The sequence below is a fragment of the Cryptomeria japonica genome, chromosome 1 (genome assembly GCF_030272615.1).
Source record: "Cryptomeria japonica chromosome 1, Sugi_1.0, whole genome shotgun sequence".
Classification (NCBI taxonomy): domain Eukaryota; kingdom Viridiplantae; phylum Streptophyta; class Pinopsida; order Cupressales; family Cupressaceae; genus Cryptomeria; species Cryptomeria japonica.
In genome coordinates this window covers 151,842,803-151,870,134 of record NC_081405.1, presented here as the reverse complement: position 1 = coordinate 151,870,134, position 27,332 = coordinate 151,842,803, and the positions used below count along the sequence as shown (strand labels likewise).

General features: G+C 37.1%; 1 protein-coding gene across 3 annotated transcripts; it reads right to left on the bottom strand.

Moving 5' to 3' along the window:
* Positions 1–1,243: 1,243 nt before the first annotated feature.
* LOC131079717 (serine/threonine protein phosphatase 2A 57 kDa regulatory subunit B' beta isoform-like) lies at positions 1,244–26,900 on the bottom strand. 3 transcript variants are annotated; one of them, XM_059215914.1, is made up of 3 exons: positions 26,639–26,900; positions 24,671–26,389; positions 1,244–1,903 (listed from the first exon to the last, which is right to left on the bottom strand). In XM_059215914.1, exons 2-3 carry the CDS (start codon positions 25,973–25,975, stop codon positions 1,568–1,570), a joined length of 1,641 nt encoding a protein of 546 aa, XP_059071897.1. In that variant the 5' UTR covers positions 25,976–26,389; positions 26,639–26,900; the 3' UTR covers positions 1,244–1,567. The 3 variants fall into 3 exon arrangements, with proteins under 3 accessions (XP_059071897.1, XP_059071910.1, XP_059071919.1); XM_059215927.1 differs by having other exon boundaries at positions 24,671–26,324; XM_059215936.1 differs by having other exon boundaries at positions 24,671–26,179.
* Positions 26,901–27,332: the final 432 nt, after the last annotated feature.

The window sequence follows — 27,332 nt, the reverse complement described above, 5'->3', positions numbered from 1 at the left end:
GGTGCTCTGAACATTAGAGAGGGTCCAAAGGTGGCATAGTTGGCCATCTTTATTTGTTTTGTTAGCATCTTGGGTTCAAATGCATGTGTTGCTGGCTGCATTTAGTGTGACAGCTTGGCTCTTCACTACTGTTTCCCTGTAGCCAATCGTATTTAGCTACTTATATGCTGTTCTCCAACTGTGTTTGTATATATCTTGTTGTGAAGGGTTACGGGACCCCTTCAAACCTTGTTTTCAACACAGCCAAAATGCTACTTTATGATGCGCGAAATCATACCGCATGACTTCAGGTACAATTACAAAGTTGCATGTCTTTGAACAAATCCAAAATTGCTCTGAGGGCTGTTAAATATTTCAGGACTCATTTACCAGAATGCTCATCTACGATACACAAAACCTTAAGCTTACTAAATTGCATCATCCGTCTTCACACACATTTAAAGAATTGCTCTATCTGCCTTTGTTAAACATTTACAAACACTAGTTAGCTATCGTAATGGCCTCGGCAAGAAACAGAAAAAGCATCCTTGTATTTGCAATGCTTTGGTAACATAACTGTCATCTAAGTTGCACTGCTAGCCCAACACTGCATCTTCAATAGCTACTAACTCTTCTAATGTGAGGCAGCTACCTTGCATTACAAAATTGCAGAAGAATTTAATCTTCACGCATAGCCCAGACGTAAACAGAACTTACAGGTACAAATGTTCTTCAGTGTTTTGTTGATAAGAGCTTATATCTTTGATTATATGGTAAACAAAACCAAGTATTGCTCGTTTGGAGAACTACCTGAAGATTATGTTTAGTGTAGCCAATCAAAATGGTAGCAAAAATTAGTTAACAATAAGTCAACCCATTGAATCAGTGATGACATACGAAAATAGATGACAAATCCATGACAAAATGACATACGCTATGAGCAATAACTTCTTTGTATCCAACACTTTGCCAAACCAAAATAAAATACAAATCGCTAGTTCCATTTTATTATTTAATGTCAAACCAAAATAAAATACTAATTTTAGAGTATACAATAATTATTGAAGGCCAAAAACGTAAGTTATAATTATTGAATAATACATTCTTAGAAGTTCACTCTTCAACTAACAGTGCCGCTTGCACTCAAGTCTATACATGTATATATTCCTGGCTTTGTATGCAATAGGAAAGTGATTGGAAGCACAGAAAGATCAGCTATCTAACATCAACAAAAGTAAGAGGACAAAAGCACTTATGGCAAATATGAACTCTAAAATCAGTGGATATTCTTTCGCATTTGAATACAAACAGATTGATACATTACAATTTCCTTGACTTGCACACAAGCCAAGTCCATAAAACCTTTCCACTCCTTTTAATTACAGCATTGGATCCATTTTTCATACACAGACACACTTGAGAAGCACACATGCTTCAAGCTATGCCTTCACTGGACTTCCATCCAATTAAATATAATAAGCCATGCAAAGAAGCCCATATAAAATTCCCTCCAACAGTACGGATTCTTCCTTAACTCATCAATCATGAATCTCCCATTTAAAGCTTCTAAGTATAATCCCTGACCTTTTCATGACCGAGTTACAAGCAAGGGCTGTGTATTTCCAGCTTTTGATGCAGCAACTTCTTCCAATCTTTTCCAGGTCAGTTCCCGCTTGTCTTCTATTGTTTTAGCTCTTTCTTCATTTTCTAGAAATTTGCGCTGGCATTCCTGAAAAAGGTCATTATCCATTTCAATAAACATTTTTCTCACATTCAATGTTAGACCATGGACTGCCTGATTCCAGTGTTTCCGGGTATTCCTCTCCAATGCTTCAAAAATGAGTGGAAGAATCACATTGCGGTTTTGAGCTATCAAACCCACTATATGGTCATTATTCCATAAGAAAAGAGCTCGTTCTGCAACCTGTCATTGGTATAGTTAGAATCTAGTAAAAGACTCAATAATCTAGGCATATATTACAAGATGAATACATAGTGAAACTTAAGAATGAAATATGATTAGAATACAAAATGCAACACTAGTACATCATGTCTCTCCTACAGTAGAGCAAAACATTGTTGCAACAAATATTTTTGAACCACGTGCTGCTTCTATTTGTTAATGAATGAAGCTTACGAGCTCTACAATGAATTGTTCATAAAGTACAACGCTTAATAAAGGTTTTGCAAATGGGTTAGCAAACTAAGTGGACCCAATGTTGCGGCAAACTCCATGCTTGATTCAGAGTAGTTCTGGGATTCATGACCTCCTGGTTAATCCCAATGCTTCACCCTGGTTAGCATCAACTAGATGCAACGAGTGGTAAGCAGACCATCCAAGCTCTTAAGAGAAGTGTTCTTGTGAACCACTTGAACCACTACTTATGAGATATGGATCAAATAGTTTGACTCACAAATCATGCAGTTGAATTCTTATAAAATATCACATTAATATTTTTGTGATATGATAGGGAATGAACTACAGTTTTTGGCGTGTCTGAAGTGTAATCAGTTATTTTTATCCTGTTATTAACATAGACCAAGGACTCTATCAATTTACCATTCAACAAACATTGTATAGGCTCTTTATTCAGAAAAAAATCCAAGATATTGGTTGCAACATCTACCGTAGCTCATTATTGATCTTATTATTTCCATGGAAAGGGGTCTCAAAAAAGACTCGATACATCAGCATTAAAAGCATTACACATTGGCATACAGATACATCATATTATGCCTACCTAAAAATCTAAAATATGTATCATTCAACATGAACAAAGATACACTGTCTATCGTTAACTGTTTTTCAGCTCCACAAATTTTGCATAAACATTTAATACCCTCTTCACAAATTCATTTGTACTACAAATATTTGCCAATTCCAACTACCTGCCAGCTAAAGATACACTGTCTATCATTAACTGTTATTCAGCTCCACAAATTTTGCATAAACATTTAATACCCTCTTCACAAATTCATTTGTAATACAAATATTTGTCAATTCCAACTACCTGCCAGCTAAGTATGGATTTTCCATGTGCTTGTGAACATCAACTGTGGTGGGAGCCGAGTTTACTCTTATAGTCCAACAGCATTAGGCTTAGTACCCAAATCTAATGCATATATCTAGCAGGGGTGAAATGATAACAAGATTCCAGACAACATTAACACACCAAAGGTTTTTAGTATTTACACACCAAATCAACCCAGTTTCATCAAGTGAATAATCACAAATATTAAAAAACATAACACTACTAAGAAGTTAAATTCAAAGCAAGCAACCTCACCTATATCCAAAATAATAAATGTGCATTACCAACCATTAGTATTTATGATATAACATTGCAGATTAAAAAGTAGGTTAACATTAAATTTATTTTTCAACAAGAATTGACTTTCACGTTTTACAAGAGTTTATCTCAAGTCGGTGTTAATAAAAAAAGGCATATTTAAAGGGCAATGTAGCTGCCACCTCACATCATTAAAAACAGATGCATTCCGCAATCTATGGTGGGAATCATATTGAGTTCAGTTCAGTTGAAACTTGAAACTATAAGAAAAAGCATCAACTAAATCAAGGCTTCTCAACAAATTCACCCTTCCACAAAAGAGTAACAACTAAATTGATAACATACTGCATGTCATAGCAAACTGTCACTGGAGTTATCCGTGGCAGTAAATTTATATTCAAATTAGCATGAATGTTCAAAAAAGAACAAAAAAGGCTTGAAGTTAATGTAGAAATATAAAAATAAATAAGATAAATGCCCAATGCGTATCCAAAACACAAATGAGGAGCAAGATTTAGGTCAACTAATAAAAAAATCCTGTAGACTATTGTCATCCCAAAAGATGAAGGCATCATTGTAGACGCACTCAAAAACTAAGAGTGGCATCTCATGTTATGTTCCTGATCTGTAATATAGCTTCAACAGAAATAAAAACTTAATTTTTCTTACCTTCAAGAAATCCTCCGAGACTGAAATCCAGAATCCACGGTGCTTATTAAGTGTTTCAAATCTAAGAATTTAATTTTATATCAAGATAAAGAGAAACTCAAAGAAAAAAAGGAAACGCAAATGGATTTTATATGGAATTTCTGAGAATAATTAAAAACAGAATATAGCTTTCAGTTACTCTGCAGAGAGCACCAGCTCAGCCTTATAATCTCCAAGGGCAGTTTGCATGCCGGATTGGTCAAGAGGAGGCAGTGGTGACATCTGATTTATGTTCCTTACTGTGGAAGCTTCAAAATTAACAACAAAATTCTAGCCTTAAAGAAATTTTCTAAGACAGTATTACAATCTTGATCTGCTGCATTTGTTAAACTTTCTAAGAGTTGCAAAGTTAATTTATTCAATAATTAGAAGAATGCAAATGAATTTTTTGTGAAATTTATGGAAAAAATTACAGACAGTAAATAATCTTAAGACTTAAACTACTCTCCTGGGACAGTCTCAAATGCAAGATCAGTGTTTGGATCTCCAAGAGCAGTATGAGTAATGTGCTTGAACATAAGGAAAAATTACTAAAACACTAACTAGTAATAGTAGTACTAATTCCCCTAAAATATTCCTCTAACTTATCCATGATTTGATTAAAAAGAATCTTATCCATCTAAGATTACGAGAGGTTATGAACAGTTGTAAGACTAACCAGCATCAGAAATAGTGCAGAAACTCACAATAGCAATTTTGCAATTTCTAATCTTACTTTCAGATTAAAAAAATCAACTCAGATAAACTAAACAATTCAGAAAACAAATCGGGTTCCTTCACTCATGAAATCATGTGTTACAACTTTGTGAGTGAAAATAACTGACTGTATTACATTCAGTACCAAACTCAGACAATGCAGATATGAGAGGAATGATATAGATTCATACTGTTATGCATCCTGGCTAGATACTGGACCAATTGTTGATTGCAGGCTTGCCTTGTAAGGTGCAAACATCAACATGCCTGAGATCTTGATGCACTACGATACTCCCCCTGGCAAGAGCTGCGCTCGTTATCTCTGCCATTCAATGTTTATTGTCACCCTGGTAGTTATCGCAAGCATATCTGGGTGAGAATGTGATCCTTATGGACTTGCTCAGACTAGTGGATGTGATTAAAGATACAGCACTCAGAGCAGACAAACTGAGAATGTGAATAGGTAGGGGTTTTGTCCCTCCTATACCAGTAACTGAGATTTCCGACCCAGCAACAGCAGCATTTGTTTAATGCCATTAACAAAATAAAACTTCAATGTTATTTCCTCCATTCAAACTCCTATTAATATCCTTCACACACAAGTCGGCTGCAAGGATAAAACAGCCTTAGGGCTGGTTGGGTCAGGTCAGCTCAAGAAACTAATTTAAAATTTATGTAATAATTATCAATTAACAATTTAATGATAATCACCAAGTCGGCCCCCCTTCCAATTTTATTTACTAATTTATTTATTTAAATTTGGACTTGTATACCAAATCGACTGCCTTCTACACCTGTATGTCTCAAAACAAAATACCAAGATCCCATATCATCCTCGAATTCACTGTTCCACCACTCTGCTGCGCTAGTGTGACATAAACAACTCCCTTCACTGTTTCACTTAGAATGTAACTACCGTTTTTATCCCTACAACCAAGGTGGTCAAGTGTAACCCCCTAGCACTCCACATAGGTATCATTATTCCTCTTACATGCCTCCTCCAAATGGCTAAAAAATGTTGGTCAAAGATGTTTTTTCATAGTCCAGTAGTCCACCCTTTAACCCCCTCTTCACTGATTTCTTACAAGCATCATAGGGCAATTACATGTGACAAAGAGTGCCAACATACAAATTTAATGATTCCCTCCATTTGTGATGTTTCTTCTCACTATCCAACATTTATAATATCTTACAAATATTAAATAATTGCAACATTAGGACTTGAAAAGTTTACAATACCTAGAGTTTGTTTTGAGGCTTTGGTGACTAGTGGTGGTCTCGCAAATCCTTCTCCAAAGTAGGTGGCGATGGTGCCTCAAGACTAGAATGTGGCTTCAATTATCATCAATGGCTTGTTTGTTGGCTCCAATGGTGTTGTTGGGTACAATTATCGAAGGCTATTTAACATTTTTTTTTGTTCATTTGTTGATTGTGTTTGGGTGGTTGCATATTGGTTGTTTGACTTTGACCTTTAGCTTCTTTGGGAATTTGTTAGTTTTTAGGTTTTCTTGTTCCAGTTTTATGCCTTATTCTATGGAATTACGGTTGACCTTTTGGATTTCTACTATCAGTTTTTTTTTAATTAAAGGATGAGGACCCCTATAGATCCATCTCTATTAGCATCAAAAATACTCTTGAAATTTAAGGCTTCATAAAGTAATTTTGTGAGGAGGAACCCATTAGAGTGAAAAGAGAAGAATATAAGAGTTCGTGGTTTTAAGCATTTGGGACTGACACCCACCATTATTTGATTTAATAGAAAGATGTGGATATAAAAGGAAATGCTTTTAAGGATTACAAGCAAAGACTTAATAAAGTAATTTTATGGGGCCAAACCCCTTACAGACTAAACTGCCAATTACACCTATTCCAAACAGGTGATGGTTGCCCAAGGTTTCATCCAAGGTACAAAGGTACCATCTAAGCAACTCAAGTACATCCCTGATACAACAAAGGTATACCCAGGGATCTCCCAAATGGTACCTCGAGTGAATTCATGAGTAACTAGGTAAACCCACCTGCCAAATGGCCTTATAATTATAAAAAAATAAGTACTTTTTGATAAAAACACTAAAACTAAAAAGTAAAAACCTAAGAAGTAAAGTCAAAGCCTTAAAAATAAACAAAAAACAAAAAGTAAAACTAAAGATGTGGATATAAAAGGAAATGCTTTTAAAGATTACAAGGCAAAGAGTTAATAAAGTAATTTTATGGGGCCGAACCCCTTACGGACTAAACTGCCAATTACACCCATTCCAAACAGGTCTTGGTTTCCCAAGGTTTCATCCAAGGTACAAGGTACCATCTAAGCAACTCAAGTACATCCCTAATACAACAAAGGTATACCCAAGGGTCTCCCAAATGGTACCTTGGGTGAATTCATGAGTACCTAAGCAAACCCACCTACTGAATGGCCTTATAATTATAAAAAAAATAAGTACTTTTTGATAAAAACACTAACTAAAAATTAAAAAGTAAAAACCTAAAAAGTAAAGTCAAAGCCTAAAAAATAAACAAAAAGATAACTTCCTTTCATTTTAACTTGCCCAAACTCATTTTTTTCAAGGGCAAAGGCCATTGGATTTTTGAGTGGTGCAAAACTAAAATGGTGTGAAGAAGCATTTCATTAGTGTTAAGAGATCAAAATGCTTGCACCAATAATATTCCCTATTGTTATTTTCCAATTTGTCTTTCATTTTAAAAGTATTGCAATTTGAATTTTATTTTATTTTTTTCATTTTTTTCTTTTCTATTTTAGTGTAGCTGAGTGTTACTTTTTTCCCTAAGTTACCGAATTGTCAGAAAAATAAAGCCGATTTCGGGTACGGAAAAATGGCTAGGGTTTGTTCACTCACTTTTGACCAATTTGCAACCTCTGAAAACCCTAAACAAAACATTTTTTACTCCCAAAAATAATAAACGTGTTTCCCAAACTTGACTTTAAGGGCTTCAAGGCGATTTCCATATGATGCTAGCTCAGCTCAACACCTACAAATAGCTGCATCCAAACTATAAACTCACGCAACCCAAATATAGTCTGCCCGAACAATAATGGTTCAAACAAAAACTATGACCATGATGGAATCCATGGATATTGTCGTGAACTTGTTATCACAAAAGCTTGCACCCTTGTTGAGCTATCAACTTAGCAACCTTTTGAAACATGGAAACAACCCCGAAGTGTGGGACCTTGCGCAAGGGGGTTGAATCTCCGAAGAAGGCCGACTTCCTTCTCAATCCAGGTGCAGGTGTTGAACCAACTCGACACTTCAAAACTTACTCCTAAGCCTATTCTAACAACTTGCAGAGGTAAAGGGAAGAGAGAAATGCTTAAAATAAAAGGAGGTGATGCACCAAGAAGAGATTGTTTCTCTCCCTACCCGAAATGACACAACGAATCAACTGAAACACCCAAGAGATGCACAAACTTCAATTGTATGAGTGACCCCAATGCATGTATGGAGGTTAGAATTAGCTGAATGTCAAGAGGGGAGAAGATTTCCCACAAGTCACACTCAGAAATAAGTTAACACAGTATATACGAGAGAAGAGCCACAAAACATACACCTATGATGAAGGTAAGGAAACATACACAGCATACATAAGTTTGAAGGAAGGCAAGAATGGTGATTTTCAATTCATTATAAGGCCAATGGCCAAACTTACAGTTGCATAAATGCAAGATAAAATTATAAATACAAGAGAAGTGAAAGAGCATAGAATAGCTCAAGCCAGCAGGGAGAGAACCCTTTACAATGAGGCTTAATAGCCTTTATATAGAAAATTGGTTACAAGAGTGATCATGACCCCTGTGTGTGCAGGGAAATGTCAATCTGGGAGTGCAAGGAAGTGCATACACTTGATTTCTGTACATGCAAGCAACCTAGCCATACCCTCAAAAGGCAACCCTGAGAAGGGTGGATTGACTGACCTTCCAAAGTTAGAGCATGCAGACATGACATAAGTCACCACAACAAGCATGGCCATGTACCTGTCTTGATGGAAATCCTGCCAAAAACATTTAAAGCTTGTCACAAGTCACAAAAGTTGTTGGAGCATTTAAAGCTTTGAGTGTTGATCACGCCATCCGGAAGTGTTGCCAGCCGAAAAGAAGTCTGAGGACTTCGAAAACTCGGATTCCCGAAGTGGGGAAGACAAGGAAGGAACTTCGGAACCTCGAGGTTAAGGAGTTCCGAGAAAGGGGAAGGAGAACTTAGGAACCCTGAGGTTTCGGAGTTCCGGGAAAGGGAAGAAAAGACCAAGCAAAAGGAAAAAGGGAGACCTAGCAAAGGATCATCAGAACCTCGGGGTTCCAAAGAACTGAAAAAGGCTAACGAAAGAATTTCGGAACCTCGGGGTTCCAGAGTTCCTAAGAAGAGGGAAAGGCAACAAGGAAGGGACTTCGGAACCTCGGGGGTTCCGGAGTTCCGGGAAAAGAGAAAAGGCAAGGAGGGAAGGAACTTCGGAACCTTGGGGTTTCAGAGTTTTGGGAAATGAAAGGGGCTAAGGGAAAGGAACTTCGGAACGTCAGGGTTCCGGAGTTCTAGGAAAGGGAAGAAGAAGAGGAGGGAACTTTGGAACCTTGAGGTTCCGAAGAAGAAAAGAAGAGAAGGCAAAGAGAAGGAACTTCGGAACCTCGGGCATCCGGAGTTCCGGGGAACATGAAAGAAAAGGGAAGCAAGGGGAAGGGACTTCTTCCAAACAAGACAACACTTCACACTTTATGATTCTTCTGCTTTTCTCTATGATCAACTAGGGCAGCACTGGTCAATGGAACATATCTCTGATTGGTTCTCACTGATGGGCCAAGGGTGTCATAAAATGACAACAGAACCTTCACAGTTAATAATGAAATATATAAAATAGTTTATTTAAAAAGTATTATACATTATATTAATATATTGTCCAGTAATCTATATATTAATAGGTATATAATAAGATTACAAATTTCAAATAATATAAAATTTATAAGATACATATTTAATATTCAATTTTTAATATTAATATATTGTTCGAAAAACTATATCTTAATAGTTATATAATAAAATTATAAGTTTAAAATAATATAAAATTTATAAGGTATATATTTAATATTAATATATGTAATTTTTTAAATATATTTTTATTTTATAATTGATATATTTAAATTTTAATATAAATATTTATGATTTTTATATGTTTTTTATACTAAAGCACCCAAATGCACCCAACCTCATCAAAAAATTGTGCATTACCGACATACTGTACCCACGTACCCAATTTCGATTCCGAAAAAACATTTAGATACTAGTTCAAGTTCAATGGGCTTAGGGTTATAGAGGTTTTCCAAATTTGACCAAGCTCCCCTCTTTGGAGACATGTAACAATTATTAAGCAACTTCTAAGAGATGGGGATTCTTTAGTGGTGTAGTCAATGCAATTTTGAGCACAAGGGCTCATATAGATGAGCAAAAGCTTATCCCATAGCCAAAAAAGGGATTAAAGTTTGTCCAAGGCCACAAGTAAAGGGATTGCAAAAGGAACAAATTGTCTCAAATATAAGAGAGCAAGAATGAGCAAATTTTGTGACCAAGAGTCAAACCTAAATCTCATCCTTTATCGAAAAAAGGATTGCACACCACTCAAAAGGCCATCTTTTACTTCTCCAATAATTGCTGCCAACCATCCATTCATTGTGACACCACTTCGAAGTCAATCCTCTCCATTCCTATAAACGAGGCCAATTAGATAAGAGCATTCCAAGATGATATGAGGCTCATAACAAATGAGCATAATGCAAATTTCATTTAAGCCAACGGACTTCCTTCCGACCTTGTTAGTTCACCATATTCACAAAAAAAGTCATGGATATCAATCAAAACACTTGTAGCTTCCTTAGGTCCTAGGTATGAAGGTATTCACCACCATATGGGCAGAAAAAAGATTGTAAAGACATCTTTACAACCAACCAAAAGCATCCATCGTATTTTATGGATAGATTGCCAAAATAAGACATCAATTATGTCATTGTTGTGTGCCCTAAAATGGGGATATTTTTTAAGATACGTTCTTGTGAAGGGTGAGTGAAGGATGTGAACTTCATTTCTGGAATCCTTATAGAGAAAATAGAGTTCTTGGATGTTGAAAACATCCAAGTCATAATGTACAAAGCTAAAAACTGAAGAGCAGCAGGTTTATTGATCAAGGCAACGTCCACTATCTTAAATTGGTGATGCAAAACACTGGCACGGAGATAGAATGGTTGAAAGGAATGTGCACCAAGGGTGAGGAGCATCAGATGTTCATGACAAACTATCATCCCACAAGCCATCCTCAAGTCCTTTTCCAAGTTGCAGCTGTCAAAGGTAAGTTATAAAATTTTATTATTTTTTAATTTAACTTAAATTTGCAATATTTATAGGACATCTCATCTTTTTTTTTTTTTAACACTATATTAGGCTATTGAGACTTGGCTTGCATCACACACAATTGTCTTGAAACATCTAGTGATGGTACAAGAGGCATTCAGTGTCTCAAACATTAGCAGCCTTCAAAGCATGTAAATCCAAGTAAATTCAATGAGAGCCTAAAACGGCAAATCATTAATCTTGGACAATGATCGATGGGCTCATCTGGATTACATCTTGAGTTTTACTAAAATCATCAAGAATTTGACCAGGTTTGTTCATATAGATCAGGCATGTTGAAGAGAAATATATGATATCATGAACTCCATGATTGAAAAAATAAAGCACATATTAGCAGCCAAGGAAACTGACCCCACATAAGCATTCTTCAAAAGTGTGCAAGGATTTATTGTGTTCTCTCCCAAATATTACCACCCGAAGATACTTTCTTTGCCCATGAGAATGGCACCATATAGAGATATGTAAGTTGTTGATAGGTACAAGGCTGCATTCTGAAGAATCTTTCCAAATGCAAATGTATGAACCATTGTTATGGGTGAGATTGGCAACTTCGTGACATGAGATAATCAAAGTCTCTGCAGTCTTCAGGACAAATAAAGCACACTCATACATGATGGTACTATTGTCATTTTATGACACCCTTGGTCCATCAGGGAGAACCGATCAGAGATAAGTTCCATTGACCAGCGCGGCCCCTGTTGATGAAGGAGAGAAGAATCATGAAGTGTGAAGTGTTGCCTTGTCTGGAGGAAGTTCCTTCCTAGGCCTTTTCTTCTTCCCCGGAACTCCGGAACCGAAGTTCTTTTCTCTTTGCCCTTGTCTCTTTCCTTCTTCCTTTCTCGGAACCCCGAGGTTCCAAAGTTCCCTTCCTTCCCTTAGCTTTTCTCCAATTTCTCCATAACTCCGGAACCCCGAGGTTCTGAAGTTCTTTCCCTAGCTTAGCCCCTCCTCTCCCTGGCCTTTCTCTCTTTTCTCCGAAACTCCGGAACCCCGAGGTTCAGAAGTTCCTAGCCTTCCTTCCTTCGCCTCTTCTCTTAAGCTTCTCCTTTGCCCGGAACTCCAGAACCCCGAGGTTCTAAAGTTCCCCTTCTCTCTTTAGCCCTTTCCCTCTCTATCCCAGAACTCCAAAACCCCAAGGTTCCAAAGTTCCTTCCCCTTTTGCCTTCCCTCCCTAGTTCCCCCAAAACTCCGAAACCCCGAGGTTCCTTTCCTTCTCTTCCTCTCTCTATCCCAAAACTCTGGAACCCTGAGGTTCCGAAGTTCCTTGGTTCTTCCCTTGTCTTCCCACTTCGGAAGTCCGAGCTTCCGAAGTCTCCGGGCTTCCTTCTGACTGTCGACACTCAAGGCCTTAAATGCTTTGACAGTTTTGGTGACTTGTGCACTTTCTTTGTGGAGCCACAAGGGTGCATTAAATGTTTTTGGTTGGATTTCCATCAAGGGAGGTACGGGACCATGCTTGGTGACTTATGTCATGCCTGACTTTGGAAGGTTAGTCAATCCACCTTCTCAAGATTGTCCTTTGTGGGTATGGCTAGGTTGCTTGCATGTACAAGTCAAGTGCATGCACTTCCCTGCACCTCCACACTGACATGCAGGGGTCATGATCACCCTTGTAACCATTTTTTCTATATGAAGGTTGTTAAGCCTCATTGTAAAACGTACTCTCCCTGCTGGCTTGAGCTTTCTTATGCTCCTTCTCTTCTCTTGAAGACTTGTAATCATTTTTGCATTTTTGCAACTATAAGATTGGCTTTTGGCCTTATGATTAATTGAAAAATCACCATTATTGCCTCCCTCTAACCTATGTATGTTGTGTATGCTTTCTTACCTTCATTATAGGTGTATGTCTTGTGGCTTTTCTCTCCATCTATGCTGGGTTAACTTGTTTTCTGAGTGTGACTTGTGGGAATCCTTCTCCCCTCTTGACACTTAGCATACTCTAACCTCCATACATGCGTTTAGGTCACTTATGCAATTGAAGATGTGCATCTCTTGGGTTTTTTAGTTGGTTCCTTGTGCCATTTCAGTAGGGAGAAAAACAATCTCTTATCTTGGTGCATCACCTCTTTTATTTCAAGCATTCTCTCATCCCTTTACTTCTGCAAAATTGATAGGATAGGCTTAGGAGTAAGTTTTGAAGTGTTGAGTTAGTGTTGAGTTGGTTCAACACCTACATTGGATTAAGAAGAAAGCCAGCCTTCTCCAGAGACTCAACCCCCTTATGCAAGGTCCCACACTACGGGGTTGTTTCCATGTTTCACAAGGTTGCTGAGTTGATAGCTTGGCAAGGGTGCAAGCTTTTGTGATAACAGGTACCTCCATCAGCAAGGTTCTATGTACCCGCAACATCTAGCAATCAAAGTACCATCATAGGTAAGCAATTTTTTAATTTTTTAACATTCTTATTGGTTCTTCATGACTATATTATGTTTTATAGTTACAAATGGTGGATTGACTATCTCCAATTTCAAGAGGATGCAAGTTCGTGGGTTAAATAAAATTGGAGTACATACTTTTTTATCCACACAATGAACTGCAACCAGCTGGTTGCAAAAAGAGTACAGAAAGAATGGTCTATGTCAACTCAAACCCGTGCCTCCCATTACATAAGTCAGCTACAAGAGAAGATGAAGAAGTAGGAAGTAACCCCCACATGTGCCAACTTGGATGCATATGTTTCACGACTTCATTTTTGTTGTTATCCATTTTTCTGTCCTGACATTTCTCTGTTCCTATTATCAATTGTTGATAGCTACTTAGAAGCTCCCAATCATACTGTATCACATTTACAACTCACTGTTAAACATATACAAGTCCCATCCATTTCTAAAATTATGTTCCCCATGTTTGCCAGTCTCTCAATGTTGTATATTCAAAGAGCACTACTTCCTTTCACTTTTGCGGGCTCACATTAACTTATATCCACCATTAACATTTACAAATAAGGTTATGCATTGGTATCCATCTCTAACCAACAGCTCAGCTAATCTTATTATGATGAGAAAACTAAATAAACAAACAAATTAAGTTTTTAATTTCTTTTTTCATTTTTGGAATATGCCATGGAGGGTTGCAGAACATTATTTTAAGGCTCTTATCAACATTATAATACAGGATATTTCTCAACAAGTCGGTACAACTCCTTTCTACAGGTCCATCACTTCTATTAGTAGGTTTTTTAAAAGAATATGATATCCTCCAACATGCTCATGTTTGAGGAATAATTTCCAGACAAGCATCAGGGATGAAGCATCCTCAAGTGGCGCAGGAATGTCATGCAACTTACAAGAACAATATTTATTTGGCCATTCAATCATCGGCCCACTATATCAATCCTGAACATGAACAGGTTATGTAGCCTGCTTTGAATCTTAGTGAGGCGAACAATATAGAGATGACATGTTCTTTAGAGTTTAGATTATAGTTCCACATAAAAAAGTATACTACTGTCATGCTTACTCAGAGATGATTGTCTCTTGCTGTAAAAAAACAATTTGAGCAAATAATAATATAAAGATGGGGAAAACTGAACCTTAGTACAAATAGCTACATCCAAATGTAAATTGAAATAACAATAAGTGGTAAAGAAATTTCGACATAAAAAGCCCCTTTTATTCTGTCCAAATCACCCTTAAGTATGTCTTGTAAAATCCCGTAGTGGATATCTCTATTTATGTCTCCCTTAGATGTTACGGGAAGTGCTAGAAAATTCCTGAAAAAGGTCTCTAGCTTTCTAGATTAGAAATTTTAAAGTGTTGGAGAAGATATGGGATGTGGGCATATTAGTTGCTATTGATGAGCCCTAGCTTTTTAACAAGTAAAATTTCAAGGTAATTATTGATTCTCTAACATTGATCAGTAAATGCTCAGAAGATAGTCTTCCAAAAACACAGCAGAAACAAACAATGTTCTACACATTGTTTCTACACCTAAATAAGATGCATTAACTAGTAACATATATTCAATGATGTAAATGCAATGGAAACATTACAAATTTACGACACATAAACTTGCTACAAGACACACCCACGAACATAAGGACTAAAACACAAAGATTAACCTGAAGAAACCCTAGAGGATAAAAGCTCCAGCAAGAGTGTAAATTTTGCTCCTCATCCCACCATCTCAGTTATTCACATATGTTACAACACCAGTGAGGCTAACTATAGCCACCCTGCAACTCAAAAAACCTGTCTTCTTGCAATCCCACAAAGAACATGAAAAATGAAAGTTCCAACATGAGTCAACACATCCAACTCCGTTTTTACACATTATATGCTACTCCTTTATCCTCCCATGACCCCAAACTGGAGGAATGAACACTGAATGAGTTCAAATGTCAAAACCATTTGTATTCCACTCTCAACTTGCACAATGATGCTTTTGCCTCTTTCAACAAAACAGCGATTGTCTGTTTGCCACGGTAGCTCAAATTCACTGTGGTAATCAATGCATTTACTACAATATTCTGTGCATTCAACACAGTAATTGGGCATTCACCATGATAGAAGGAACTTTTCCACAAAATAAAGCAGTAGTCATTCTTGGTTTTCTACTTAAGATAGAAGTTTGCAACTTGCTACGTAGACTCCTGAGATGCTCTGGATCACGTTAGACAGCTCCTTGACCTATATCCAACCATGTTCTTATGTTGGTTTCTTGTCTCCAAGTCATTAGTCACCTTATTGACTGATGTGATTCTCCACTACCTATCTAGTCCCCAAAGTTTAAAGAATAACCAAATGTGAAAATCCCTTCCCCAAATCATTTTTGGAATCCCATTTAGCCTTTTGCTTAGAAGCTGTCCTTCAAGCCCAATCAACCATGTCTAATGTTTCCCCATGCCTTGTTCTATCTATGTTGTGTCCAGAATAATGATATCTTCTAGCTCTTCTTGTTCTTCTAGAGCTAAATACAACTTCCTTTTCTTCAGCCAACCTCGAAGATTTAAGCAAATGCAACTTCTCCACATTGAAGTCTGAGTAGATCTTCATGTAGGCAAACAGGTCCAACCTAAAGGCAATTTCTTTCACCTATCCTATGATGTGAACAGTCCATATCTGATAGGTTTTAAATTCCTTAAAGGTCCTTGAAGCCTCTCTTTGACCAGGCATACATATACCTTATCTCCCACATGGAACGTGTGCTCCATCTTATGCTGGTCATGCCAGCATTTGCACTTAGCTTGAGACTCTGAGTCTCTTGCACACAGATAGATTTGCCTCGCCCAGGCACACAGCTACCTTATCTTCAATATGGAACTTGTGCTCCATCTTATGCTGGTCATGCCAGCTTTTGCACTTAGCTTGAGACTCCAAGTATCTCTTGCACACAGATAGATTTGCCTCACCTTCTCACTGAATTTATCAGCCTTTCACACCACTAGGTCTCTTTTTTCTACCTCATTATTTGACTGTCACAGGCAAAAACGAACAAACTAGATGGCAAATTACTGAAACAGTTCAAAAGGAGACAAATTATTTGAAGAGTGGACTGCCCTCTTGTAGGAGGGTCAAATGTGAAGCAGGTGCTCATCCCATCCTTTTGGATACCTCTAGTTATACCCATAAAGTAGCTACACCAAGGTTCTATTTACCTCCTTCAATGATCATCTGTGCAAGGATGGATACAGACAACCTTTTCAATTTTATTTCCATCTTTCCCAAAAACTGTCCCAACATCTGCTCACGTAACAAGCATCTCCATCTGAAGCAAGCTCTCTAGAGGCCCAAAATGCATAGAAGCAGAATATCTTTCTCAGTAATATCTCAGCAAAACAAAAGAGATATTTTCGTTATTTCTCAGGATAATATCAGAAACTCAAAAAATAATATTTTTTAATATTTAAAGTCATCCAAGTTGCATAGAGAGTGTAAAAAGAGAAAGTAAATGAGAGTGTAGACCATTGCTTTTGTAATTTGAATTTTCTCATTAATTTTGAGATCACTGCTTACAGTGCAGACAACATAATGTGTTAATACAATAATTAGTTCCACTTCAAAATTTGAGCCCTCAAATTCAATCACAAACTAAAAAATACAAAATATAATACAACATTTAACGTATATTATTTAATATTAAAATTTAAAATAAGTATATTCATTAATAAATTAAAATTCAATAATAAATTAAATATTTTTATTTTAAATTCGAACATAAAACTATTTTGCATGCAAACCATAAAATAGATACAAAAATAAAAATTTACATAAAAAACGATTACTATGTTTTAGTTACAGTTTTAGAAGAAAGTATCTATTAAAGAAAATTAAAAAGTTATAAAGGTTAAAAATAAAATATATGGGATCAAAAAAAAAATGAAGTATTATTTTAAATAATGAAATTAAATTTAAAATTATAAATAATAGAACTTGCAATATAAATTTAAAAATTAGAAAATCTCACCTAAAATATTTTAAAAATAATAATAAATATAATTAAAATCATAAAACATTCCCTTAACTAAAAGTAAATCTAAATAATGCGGGAAAACAATCAAAAACTTAAATTAATTAAGAATATTACCCTAAAATGACTTCAAAATTTTGGAATGCCCTATTCATTGCAGGTACAAGGTTTGCCAGTAGCAAAAGGATAATAGTTGGTGGAAAGCTTTGCCAAATACCCTAAACACAAATCACAAAAGCCTAATTGTAGATAAAAAAGGAAAATTAAAACACACCTATGTTTTATTTTCCAAAAATCAAAATAATGCATAAAACCAAAAAATATTGGCCAAAATTTCATGAAATGGAAATCAAAATCAGAAAAAAAGTGGTCAACATTTTTAATATATTGCAATTTTTCCCACAAACCAATACTATGTGAAAATGAATCCACACATTCTTGAAAAAGCGAACATCACTTTCAATTCATGTCTTCTTACAATCCATCAAAATACAATTATTGTTAAAACAACCTACCATAATAAAGATGTAATCATGCCCACATTTTGTCTTTGGGAGACCACCCACAAAGTCCATAAAGACACTCTCCCATGGCCTCAAAGGTATGAGCAATGGTCGGTACATCCCAATCTTCCTATTGTTTGGCTCAGTTATACTACAAAGCTTTGCAACTCCTAAAAAAATTTAAAATATCCACTTGAATATTAGGCCAATGTGCATACCAATGAGGATTGGTGCCCATCTTTGTTCCTCCAAGTTGGCTTGCAAAATGTGATGTATGAGCCTCTATCATAAGCAAAAGTCTTCTCGCTTTATACAAAAGCCGTTTCTTGAGGTAGTAGTCTAACACAGGTTCAAATACAGCAACCATAACTCTGTTAACTGATACACCTTGATGAAATCAGTATCATGCTCAAATTCTTTAGCATATACTTCATTTGTAAAAGGTTCCAAAATATGAAAAAGAAGAAGTGGTCTACAGAGCATATCAGCCACTTTATTGGTTACATCACATTTGTATTTGACCATAATATGGAATTGTTGTACAAACCCCATTCATTTGTAGTGATACGACTGTCATACATTTGTTTCTGCTTACAGATATTGCAAAAGTTAGTGAATAGCTTGTACCACTGCTTCCTTTCCCATAAGATAATGCTTCCACTTATTAACTTTTGAGACCAAACCATAGAGCTCCTTGTCACTGGTGCTATAATTTAGAGCAAACCTTTTAAACAAATCAGAATGATAGCAAACAGGCCTACCTCCTTGCAACGATATCACTCCCATGGCATAGTACTTGGGATCACTCCAACCTCAAGGGGTAGTTGATGTTTAGAAAGAGCAAACACTAGTGCATTACTTAAATGGTGCTTTTAAAGTCATCAAAAGCACATTTCTATTTTTACCCTGTCACAGCATGTAACCGAGCAACAATTTATGAAAACAATTTTACAAACCTGCAGAGTCATTGAAGTGCACCAAAAAAGTTCCTAATCTCTAAATTGGTTGTGAGATTTGACCGATTCATTATAGCCTCAAACATTTCATGGGCCTATCCTTATTCGCCATTCCCCACCACATGACCAAGGTACACAGGTGAAGTCTTTGCAAATTCACACTTTTTTCTGTTTGGCAAAAGTGTGTTCTCCTTCATTTGAAACACCTTTTTCAAAATGGGCAACTTTGTTCTTCATGTGTTTTGCTAAAAGACCAAGATATCATCTAAGTAAATAATGACACATGAATTAATGAAAGGCCTTAATACCTAATTCAGCAAATAAACGAAGCTGGTTGGAGCATTCTATAGACCAAAGGGCAAAACCACTGACTCAAAAAGACCTTGCTTGGCCTTTAAAAAATAACTTCCATATGGCTTCTTCCTTAATCCTTACTTGATGGTATCAAGACATTCAATCCAACTTTATGTTGATCAAGCAAATCATCTATCGAAATAGTGTGTACCTATTCTTGGTGGTGATCTTATTTAGACTACAATGGTCACATTCATTTGCCATTTTCCATCTTTTTAGGCGTTATCACAATTGGAGAACCACAAGAGTATGTGCTTCGTCTAATAACCCCTTGTCCAAACAACATTTTCAGGTGATGTTAAGCAAACATTAATCTGCAATGATTAGCTCTCATGCTCAATCACGTTCTTAGGGGGCATCCCATTAGGCTTTTAAGGACAATTATAAAATTGATTCACTAATTCACCAATTTTACATTGTTCTTGATGAGTGTGCAGCCCATGTAGTGTCTTTACCTCTGCACAAACCCTTTCGCTCACACTAGTTAACCGCTTGGCTTGAGATACACAAACCATGGATATCTTTGCTTTCTTTACTAAGGAGTTCAGGGTTAATGCTTCAGCATTCAACATGAGTCTATATTAATTTTTCCTTTGGAAGTAGATGCCATCATACACATGCAAGTATCGACTAACAAGTATCACTCCAGATACATCAACAAGGAATTCATCCTTAAAATCAACACCTACACCCAAAATTTTACCTAACATTGTTTCTCCCCACACTTGGTTGGGCATACTCCATGGTTTGCAAACCCAACTCTCTTAACAATTTGCAAGGAATCAAATTTGCTTGTAACAAAAAGTGCATTTATTTACATTAATATTTATTTTTTTATAGATAGATAGATAGATAGACTCACTTGTAGGTGCTACTGGGATCCACTCCCTTAGACAAATCTAATAAAAAGGACTAGAAACCACATATGCATTAGCACTTGCACCGAAAGGAGCTGCAGTGGTTACATAGATTGTAATTTGTGTAGAATGTCATATAAATTTGATAGGAGACCTATGGTTGATAATGATTTGTAAACACTTTTGATATTTGTATTAATTTTTAATAATGTAATTTATATAGAATGTCCTATAAATGTGATAGGAGATCTATAATTAATAATGATGTGTACACACTTCTGATTTTGTAACAGTTTTTAATAATGTACTTATAGATTCAACTATAGACCTCCTATCAAATTTATAGGACATTCTATATAAAGTATAATTGATTACCTCACCTTCTTTTAGTACAAGTGCTAAGAGGTATTATACTGTCAAGGAAACTGTCGATTATATGAGAAGCCACTTCAGTGGTAGTCCCACTCCTGCTTCTCTCATTTCACACATGCCACCAATAATGGAGCCATAACTGTTGATTTACACCAAGCTATATATAAAAAAAAATAGAGGTGAATTGAAATCTTCAAGGCAAAATCTGCAATATAAACACTTTCTGAGTGCCCCATGAAAGGCCAACTAGTTTTCACAAAGTTAAAGGTTGCAATGAGTACGTAATGGCATGTGCCATGTAACAAGCGAGACCCGGTACCATCCTAGGTAGAGGTGGTGAAAGTGGTGGTGTTGTGGGGGGACGTTTCCCCCAAGTCCCCAAAACTCAGAAACATCCCCCTACTGGGGACGCGGGCTTTTTTTTGTGGGGGGGGGGGGACATATCCCTGTGGAACACTGCCCTTGGTCCTGTCCCCCCATCAAAAAACTCTCTGTGGAACTGTGCTTGTAAGAGAGAACTTTCTTAGAACATCCAAATTTGCAATTGGAACCCAAAGTCCAATCTGAACTATTATTAATTTCTAAGCTGGCAGCTCTAGAAACAAAAAAAAAAAATCAGATTTTCTTCCATAGGGCACCAACACTAGAATGATAAACAAGTATGGCAAGAGGTAAAGAAGATGTAGCCCCATTCCCCAATTAAAGCAAGCATATCCAACTTAAAGGATCAACACACAGATATAAAGAAGTTTTTGTATACTCCATAGAGGCCCTCTTTAACAACTAATCAACCTTAGAGGGTACTAAGAGAACTTTGAACTGATAAGTGATGTGGTATAGCATCTTTCCACAATGTTGGCAACCCTGTTACCTTGCAGTTCAGGATTAAACAGTCTAATGCCACATGGCCTGTCAAAAACATCTTCAAAAATAATACACTAGATTCTCATGATCTATCTGTTGTATCCAAGTGCTGTCATCTACTTTGAGCCTAAATTCCACAAATAGATCTTCTGATGTTCATCTCTACCTGAATTCAAGGAAAAGTAGTATGGGAGACAGCAGAAGCTTTAATAACAGTCACAATAACCAAGAGAGTTTCCAATAGCCTAAAGCAAGAATCAGTCAAAATCTGAAAAGGGAGATCAAGGAACCTAACCCAGACAGGAAGCACCTTAAAAGTTTCCCCATCAAAGGTTTGAAGACTGGAAACCACAGTTTCATCAGGAGAGAATGGCTCCACAACCACAACTTTTAGTAGACAATTAAATCTCTATCTTTTTTTGTATTCAAAAACTGCAATAAAACACACCCCCCAAGGGATTAGTCTTGCCTCAGCTTGCCTTGTTAATGGGCGCCGGGCTGGGTCGTAGGGAAACCCTTGACAGCAAAATTGCAATAAAAATTCCTGCACACGGATATATTTCTACTATACTTTACGTTAATGGCTTCCAGTTACAAGAGACCCATCTATGCACCTCAAAACAACAGGCCAAAATTTGTTAAATTTACAAATCACTACATTTTACCCAGTAGTAAGCTTATTGATCCAAAACTTCCTCCTCAAAGACTAAAAGGGGGCCCTAAACATTTCAAAGAAATAAGCTTCTCAGACTCAAGAGAGCCCTTCACCATCATAATTTCCCAATCTAAAGATTCTCTAGCTGCCCATCCTGTACCTTGATAATAACAGCAAAGTATTTCTTTGAAGAAGTGAAACAGGCATCAAAAAATTTACTATTAGCCATTTTGAGCCCCACATGGTTGTTAAGGATATATTCAGCTTTTTTTGCATTTCATGCAATTGGTCATCTCAAGTCTCACTTTGCAAGGCCCTAAAGATCTATTTTCCAGGCATTACCAGACGGAGTCACCACCACACAAGCTGAACCTAAGCTGTTTTCCACACCCACAACTCCCACTTTGACACTACACAAATCTTCACTTGCCAACGTGTGCTTCGAGCGTTCAACATTTACACCAGCATCACAATTTATGTTTATATATTTATATATTAATATTACACATTTACTTTTTTTAATAATTTAAATTAAAATATATATCGTACAAATGAACTGAGCCATACTGAACCTAGAAAAAACATCATCATACCAGCCAGCCCTACCCAACCCCATACCCAAGCTAGCAACTTAAAAGATAACATAAACAAACCAAAAGAAGCTGAAATTCCGAAGAGTAAGTACAAAAACAAATTAATGATTCCATAAACCATAGATGGATTATCAGAGACTTGATATGAAACACGATTTATATTGAAAGATGCCAAATATATATGCTGTATCATGCATAAGTAGTTTGAGCATCAAGCTCAAAAATCAGACACGGTATTGGATTTGATATCTCAGTAAGGCAGTTGTCCCATGAAGGGGGCTTAATCTCTATTTTTAAGGAAGAGATAGTCCCATGAATAAAAAAAAATTGTGCTGCGGGATTATTTAGAATTTTTCAAAAAAAATAGGAGCCCTACTTTTTACGCCTGCAAATTTGGGTGGGTGAAAAAGGGGTGGGGCTAGAAATTGCCCCACCAGTTTAGGGATGTTATCTGCCACTTGTCAAACATCTAAGTTTAATTTCTATTAAAAATATAGTTTTGGAGAGAAATGAATTATTCTTACTTGTTTTTATTATGCTCATAATATAGAAGACAAAGATATTATATTCACGAGACCACTAGCTTCCTTAAATTTTGGAGCTTAAAGCTGAACTAAACTACAAAATTCATAGGACCAGCAGCTTTAAAATTTTCCTAAAAAATCTCAGCAGCTCCAGCTCTATTTTTTAGGAAGCCCCCCTCCATGGGACCCCAGCCTAACTGCTTCTCTTCTACAGTTTTCCTGATTTTTTCCTCCTCTTTTTGTGAATGTAAAACAGAAACTAACATCCGTTTTAAAATCTTTTTTGGGTTGGGGGACTTTGCTGGGCACTCTTAGGATTGGTATTCGTTTTAAAATGTTCTTTTTTAGATTTTTTTGCTGTTTTTTACATGTTTGATACGACAGGCGCCCTCAAATCTTCAGGACAGCCAGGGGGCATCAAGACATTCAGGGGATGCCAGGTATTCCCTCTTTTTAGGGATGTCCCCAAAAATTTCAAAAGGAAGGGCATGGAGGGGCCATCCCCTCCAAGCCCCCAGGATGTCCAAGATGTCACTCGGATGTCTGGGGCATTTCCTCACAGAATATAGCTTTCAAATACAGGTTGCTTCCAGCTTTCAAATACATGAGATTAAAGACAATCAAAAAGGCTTGTCAGAGGACAACCTCTTAAATTTTAAAAATATCAGTGTACACCTCAAGGTAGAAATGCCGTGCATATAAATTTAGATTGCTATTTTAGAATAGCCTAAGGGAATGACGACGGTTTATTCATATTACCAGGTTTGGACAATTTATGAAGATGATACAGTTGAAGCAGCCAGCATACATCATAGAGGACCAATCTCAGTTTAAGTGAAGACATCATTCTGAAAAATATCCTAGAAAGAACCCTCTAATAGATAAAAAAGAGATAAATGAAATCAGCCATGAATCGCTAGCAGTTTGCAAGAATATTGTAAAAGCATCATTTTAAAGCAATATTTATAAGCTTCTACATACTTCATACCTTTGAATGATAACCTACATATGTGCTTGACTTACAAACTAGATGCAAGTGTCCAGTTTTGGGAAGAATTATTACAAATACCTGGTATACGGTGATTTGAGGAAACAATATGATGCAAGAGAAGCTTGTCATATATAGAATGAGAAGAAATCATATTTAGTGGCAGAGAAGTGTTAGGTTCGAGGGAAGTGTTAGATAAAGCAATTCAATCAAAATCAATTCACCTACCTTCTTCATGTATTGGATGATATGCAAAGTTTCAAAACCTAAAGAGGGCATGATGCTTGGTTTCAGTTCCAACTTTCAAACTCTTTTTCAGAAGTTTCCCAAATGCCATAAGCACAGGACCAGTGGGAAATATACAGGGAAATAGTGAGAATTAACAGAGACTCAAATGAAAATTAATCTCACTATTTCTACAAGATTGACAAATTTTAAACTGTTTTTACTATTTAAGAATCTAAAACAGAATTTTCGACACATTCTTATGACAACTCAAGGAGTACAACGACAAACCTGGAAATGTGAGCTACTTAGACAGCGTCCAATTTGTCGAAACAGAGGGATCATACAACGTTGGAATTCTGCAGCTTGTGTAGCTTCTAAAATCTCCTCCAGCTCTCCCAAAAATAAAACTTCCTTTTGACAATTCGTCAAAGGCCAGTATCTCAATAAACCCCTTATAACAGTATCTGATAATTTGTAGTCTTTTTCAACAAACTGTGTGATACAGTAGGATAGCTGCTGATGATATAGAGCAACACATTTGGGCTTGTGTAGGGGAATAAGAGCCCTTACTAGAAAGAGTTTATGCTCCTCTTTCATGGGCAATGCAAAACCATTAATTATGCTCCCCAGAATTTCTAACAGCTCACCAATGCCATTATGTCTTTCAGTTTCCATGATAAAACGGTAGAATATATTGTTGATTGCTTTCCGTATGAATGGGCGATGCACCATGAACTTCCCATAGATGCGATGCAATATCGTTTTCAAATATTCTCTCTCCCGCGGGTCCTCTGAATCAAACAAGTCCAGCAATCTTAGAACAAAGGAGTGATCAATATACCTCTTTGCAATCTTAGGGTCCGTGTCTGTGGAGACTACATACCGCAGCAGTAATTCGTACACTATTTGCAAATGTGGCCAAGCGGGTTCCATGCAGGGTTCCTCCTCTTCTGGGTCAAAGCTCTCAGATCCTGTGTTTTCATGAGAAGCAGGAGGCAAGCTGCGGAAAAGGTTTTCTGCGATCATTTTAGCAAGTTCTTCTTGTGCAGATTCACTAAGCTTGTTCGAACCAGACTGGATAAAATCAACAAGCTCAAGCAGGGTCTGTCGCTTGATCTCCTTCTCCCTCACATTTTTGGTAGGATCAGAGAAATCAAACACATAGGAACAGAGATACAACTTCTTTAAAAAAAGATTCACTCTTTCAGATGCAGGAACTTCCCTGAAGGCTGGCAGATTTTCGAACACGGGTAAGACTCCATTGGCAGTGGCAGGCACAGAACCCGGGGACAATTTATCCCTTCCATATACCGTTCGTGTAGCAGTCTGAGGCTGCGGGTGCCCTACCCCCACTGACACGTTGTTCCTCGGAGCATGGTTCACCGTTGTTTTTGAGCCCGATAGAGCAGAGCCCATATTCCTGGAAATCGACGAGCCCCCCGTAGGAGCGCCTCCTCTGCCCCCAGATGCACCACTAGCAGAAGGCACGGAATATGCTCCTCCTGCCACAGAGTTTGCGGTACCTGCAGCATCATGGCTCTCAGACTTTGAATTCTTGCGACCAGACCGCTTGCCCATAAATTTGTTAAACATTCCTAAAAAGTCAAAACCCCCTTCTTCTCCTTGTCCAAGATATCAGCAACCAATCTTTTCCAAGCATAACCAATCCAATTCAAATTACAACAAACTGCTAAGGCCGCCCGCTACCTTTGAGAGCCTCAAAATGCAATTCTTTAAGCCCGGGGCAGAGTACGGGGGAAACCCTGATCTGTACAACGGCAAGACAATGCCGCATAGCTGAACGCGCCAATAAACAAAATCAATAACGCTAACACTAACAGTATCCTCCAAAGCTGTTAAACCCCCGGCTCAGATCACTCGATAAACAGCCCCAATAAATATATCTGCCCAAAAAACCGAAATTCGCTAGCTTCTAATCGATCTACACAGCTCAGATCATACAAAAAGGTCTATGCAGAGTCACAAAGCAGCAAAATTTTGCATACCCTAAAATTCCACAAAAAAAAACCAAAATCCAGCCACCTATCAAAACCAAACTCAAGGACAAAAACAAAAATACACCATTGGTCCAACAACTCCAACAAAATTACAACATTCACAATCAAAATTTAAAGCCTTCTCACGTCATTAGCAACGTTGCAGGCTTAATTGAACGATTCAAACTGACGAAACTTGCATCAATCAAACTGCAATTATTACAGTCAAATTTCAGTTTAGGGTTTTGCTTCCGTGTACCTCTCATGTCGCGAACATGACTGAAGACTTGAAAATTTCCCAGACCAGCTTATCCACAAGAGCCGCATAAACGATTCCTCCGCTGACCTGCGTACCGGATTAGATATACAGCAGATTTGCGATAAATAATCTCAAGGGTTGCATACGATGGAGAAATGTGCAATGCAAATGCAATGCACTCCAATCCAGGAGATGTGAACGAAGCGAAGGACTTGAAACAAGGAAATTAAAAAAACGAAGAAAAGGGACGGCCCAGATGCTCCTAGCCGTCCTGACCGCGATCGGAGGGCGGAGAAATTTTGACTTGGTTTGAAGGTAATTATTATATCTGGGATCCCGATGGATGTTTTGATGTTTGTGTTTGAGCCCCCCTAGTCTCTAGCCCCTGGTCACATTAAGTTATTTGCTTTTGATTCTTTTAATATGGGGTCCAATCTTTATTAAGGATCTTGTCCCCATATGACATGGCAAAGCTGGAAACAAGTCATTGAGATGTTGGTCTCTACTTTGTAGGGTTTCTTTTTTAACCTTCTTTGAATCTTTAATTGGGATTTAATATTGGCAAGAATTTTGTGGATTTGTGTATATTATTATACATGTAGTTTGTACTTTTCCTTTTTAAAGTTAGGTAGTTTATTCCCTTTTTAAAAGTTTGTTGAGTTGATAAGCTTTAAAACTTTAAGGAGGGGAGTTC

Excerpts from the sequence above, each read along its gene's own strand:
- LOC131079717 (XM_059215914.1), bottom strand. The coding sequence starts at position 25,975 with ATGTTTAACAAATTTATGGGCAAGCGGTCTGGTCGCAAGAATTCAAAG. Across the intron at positions 1,904-24,670 it reads TAAGTAGCTCACATTTCCAG|GTTGCAGAACGAGCTCTTTT; the intron begins GTTTGTCGTTGT and ends TACCAATGACAG.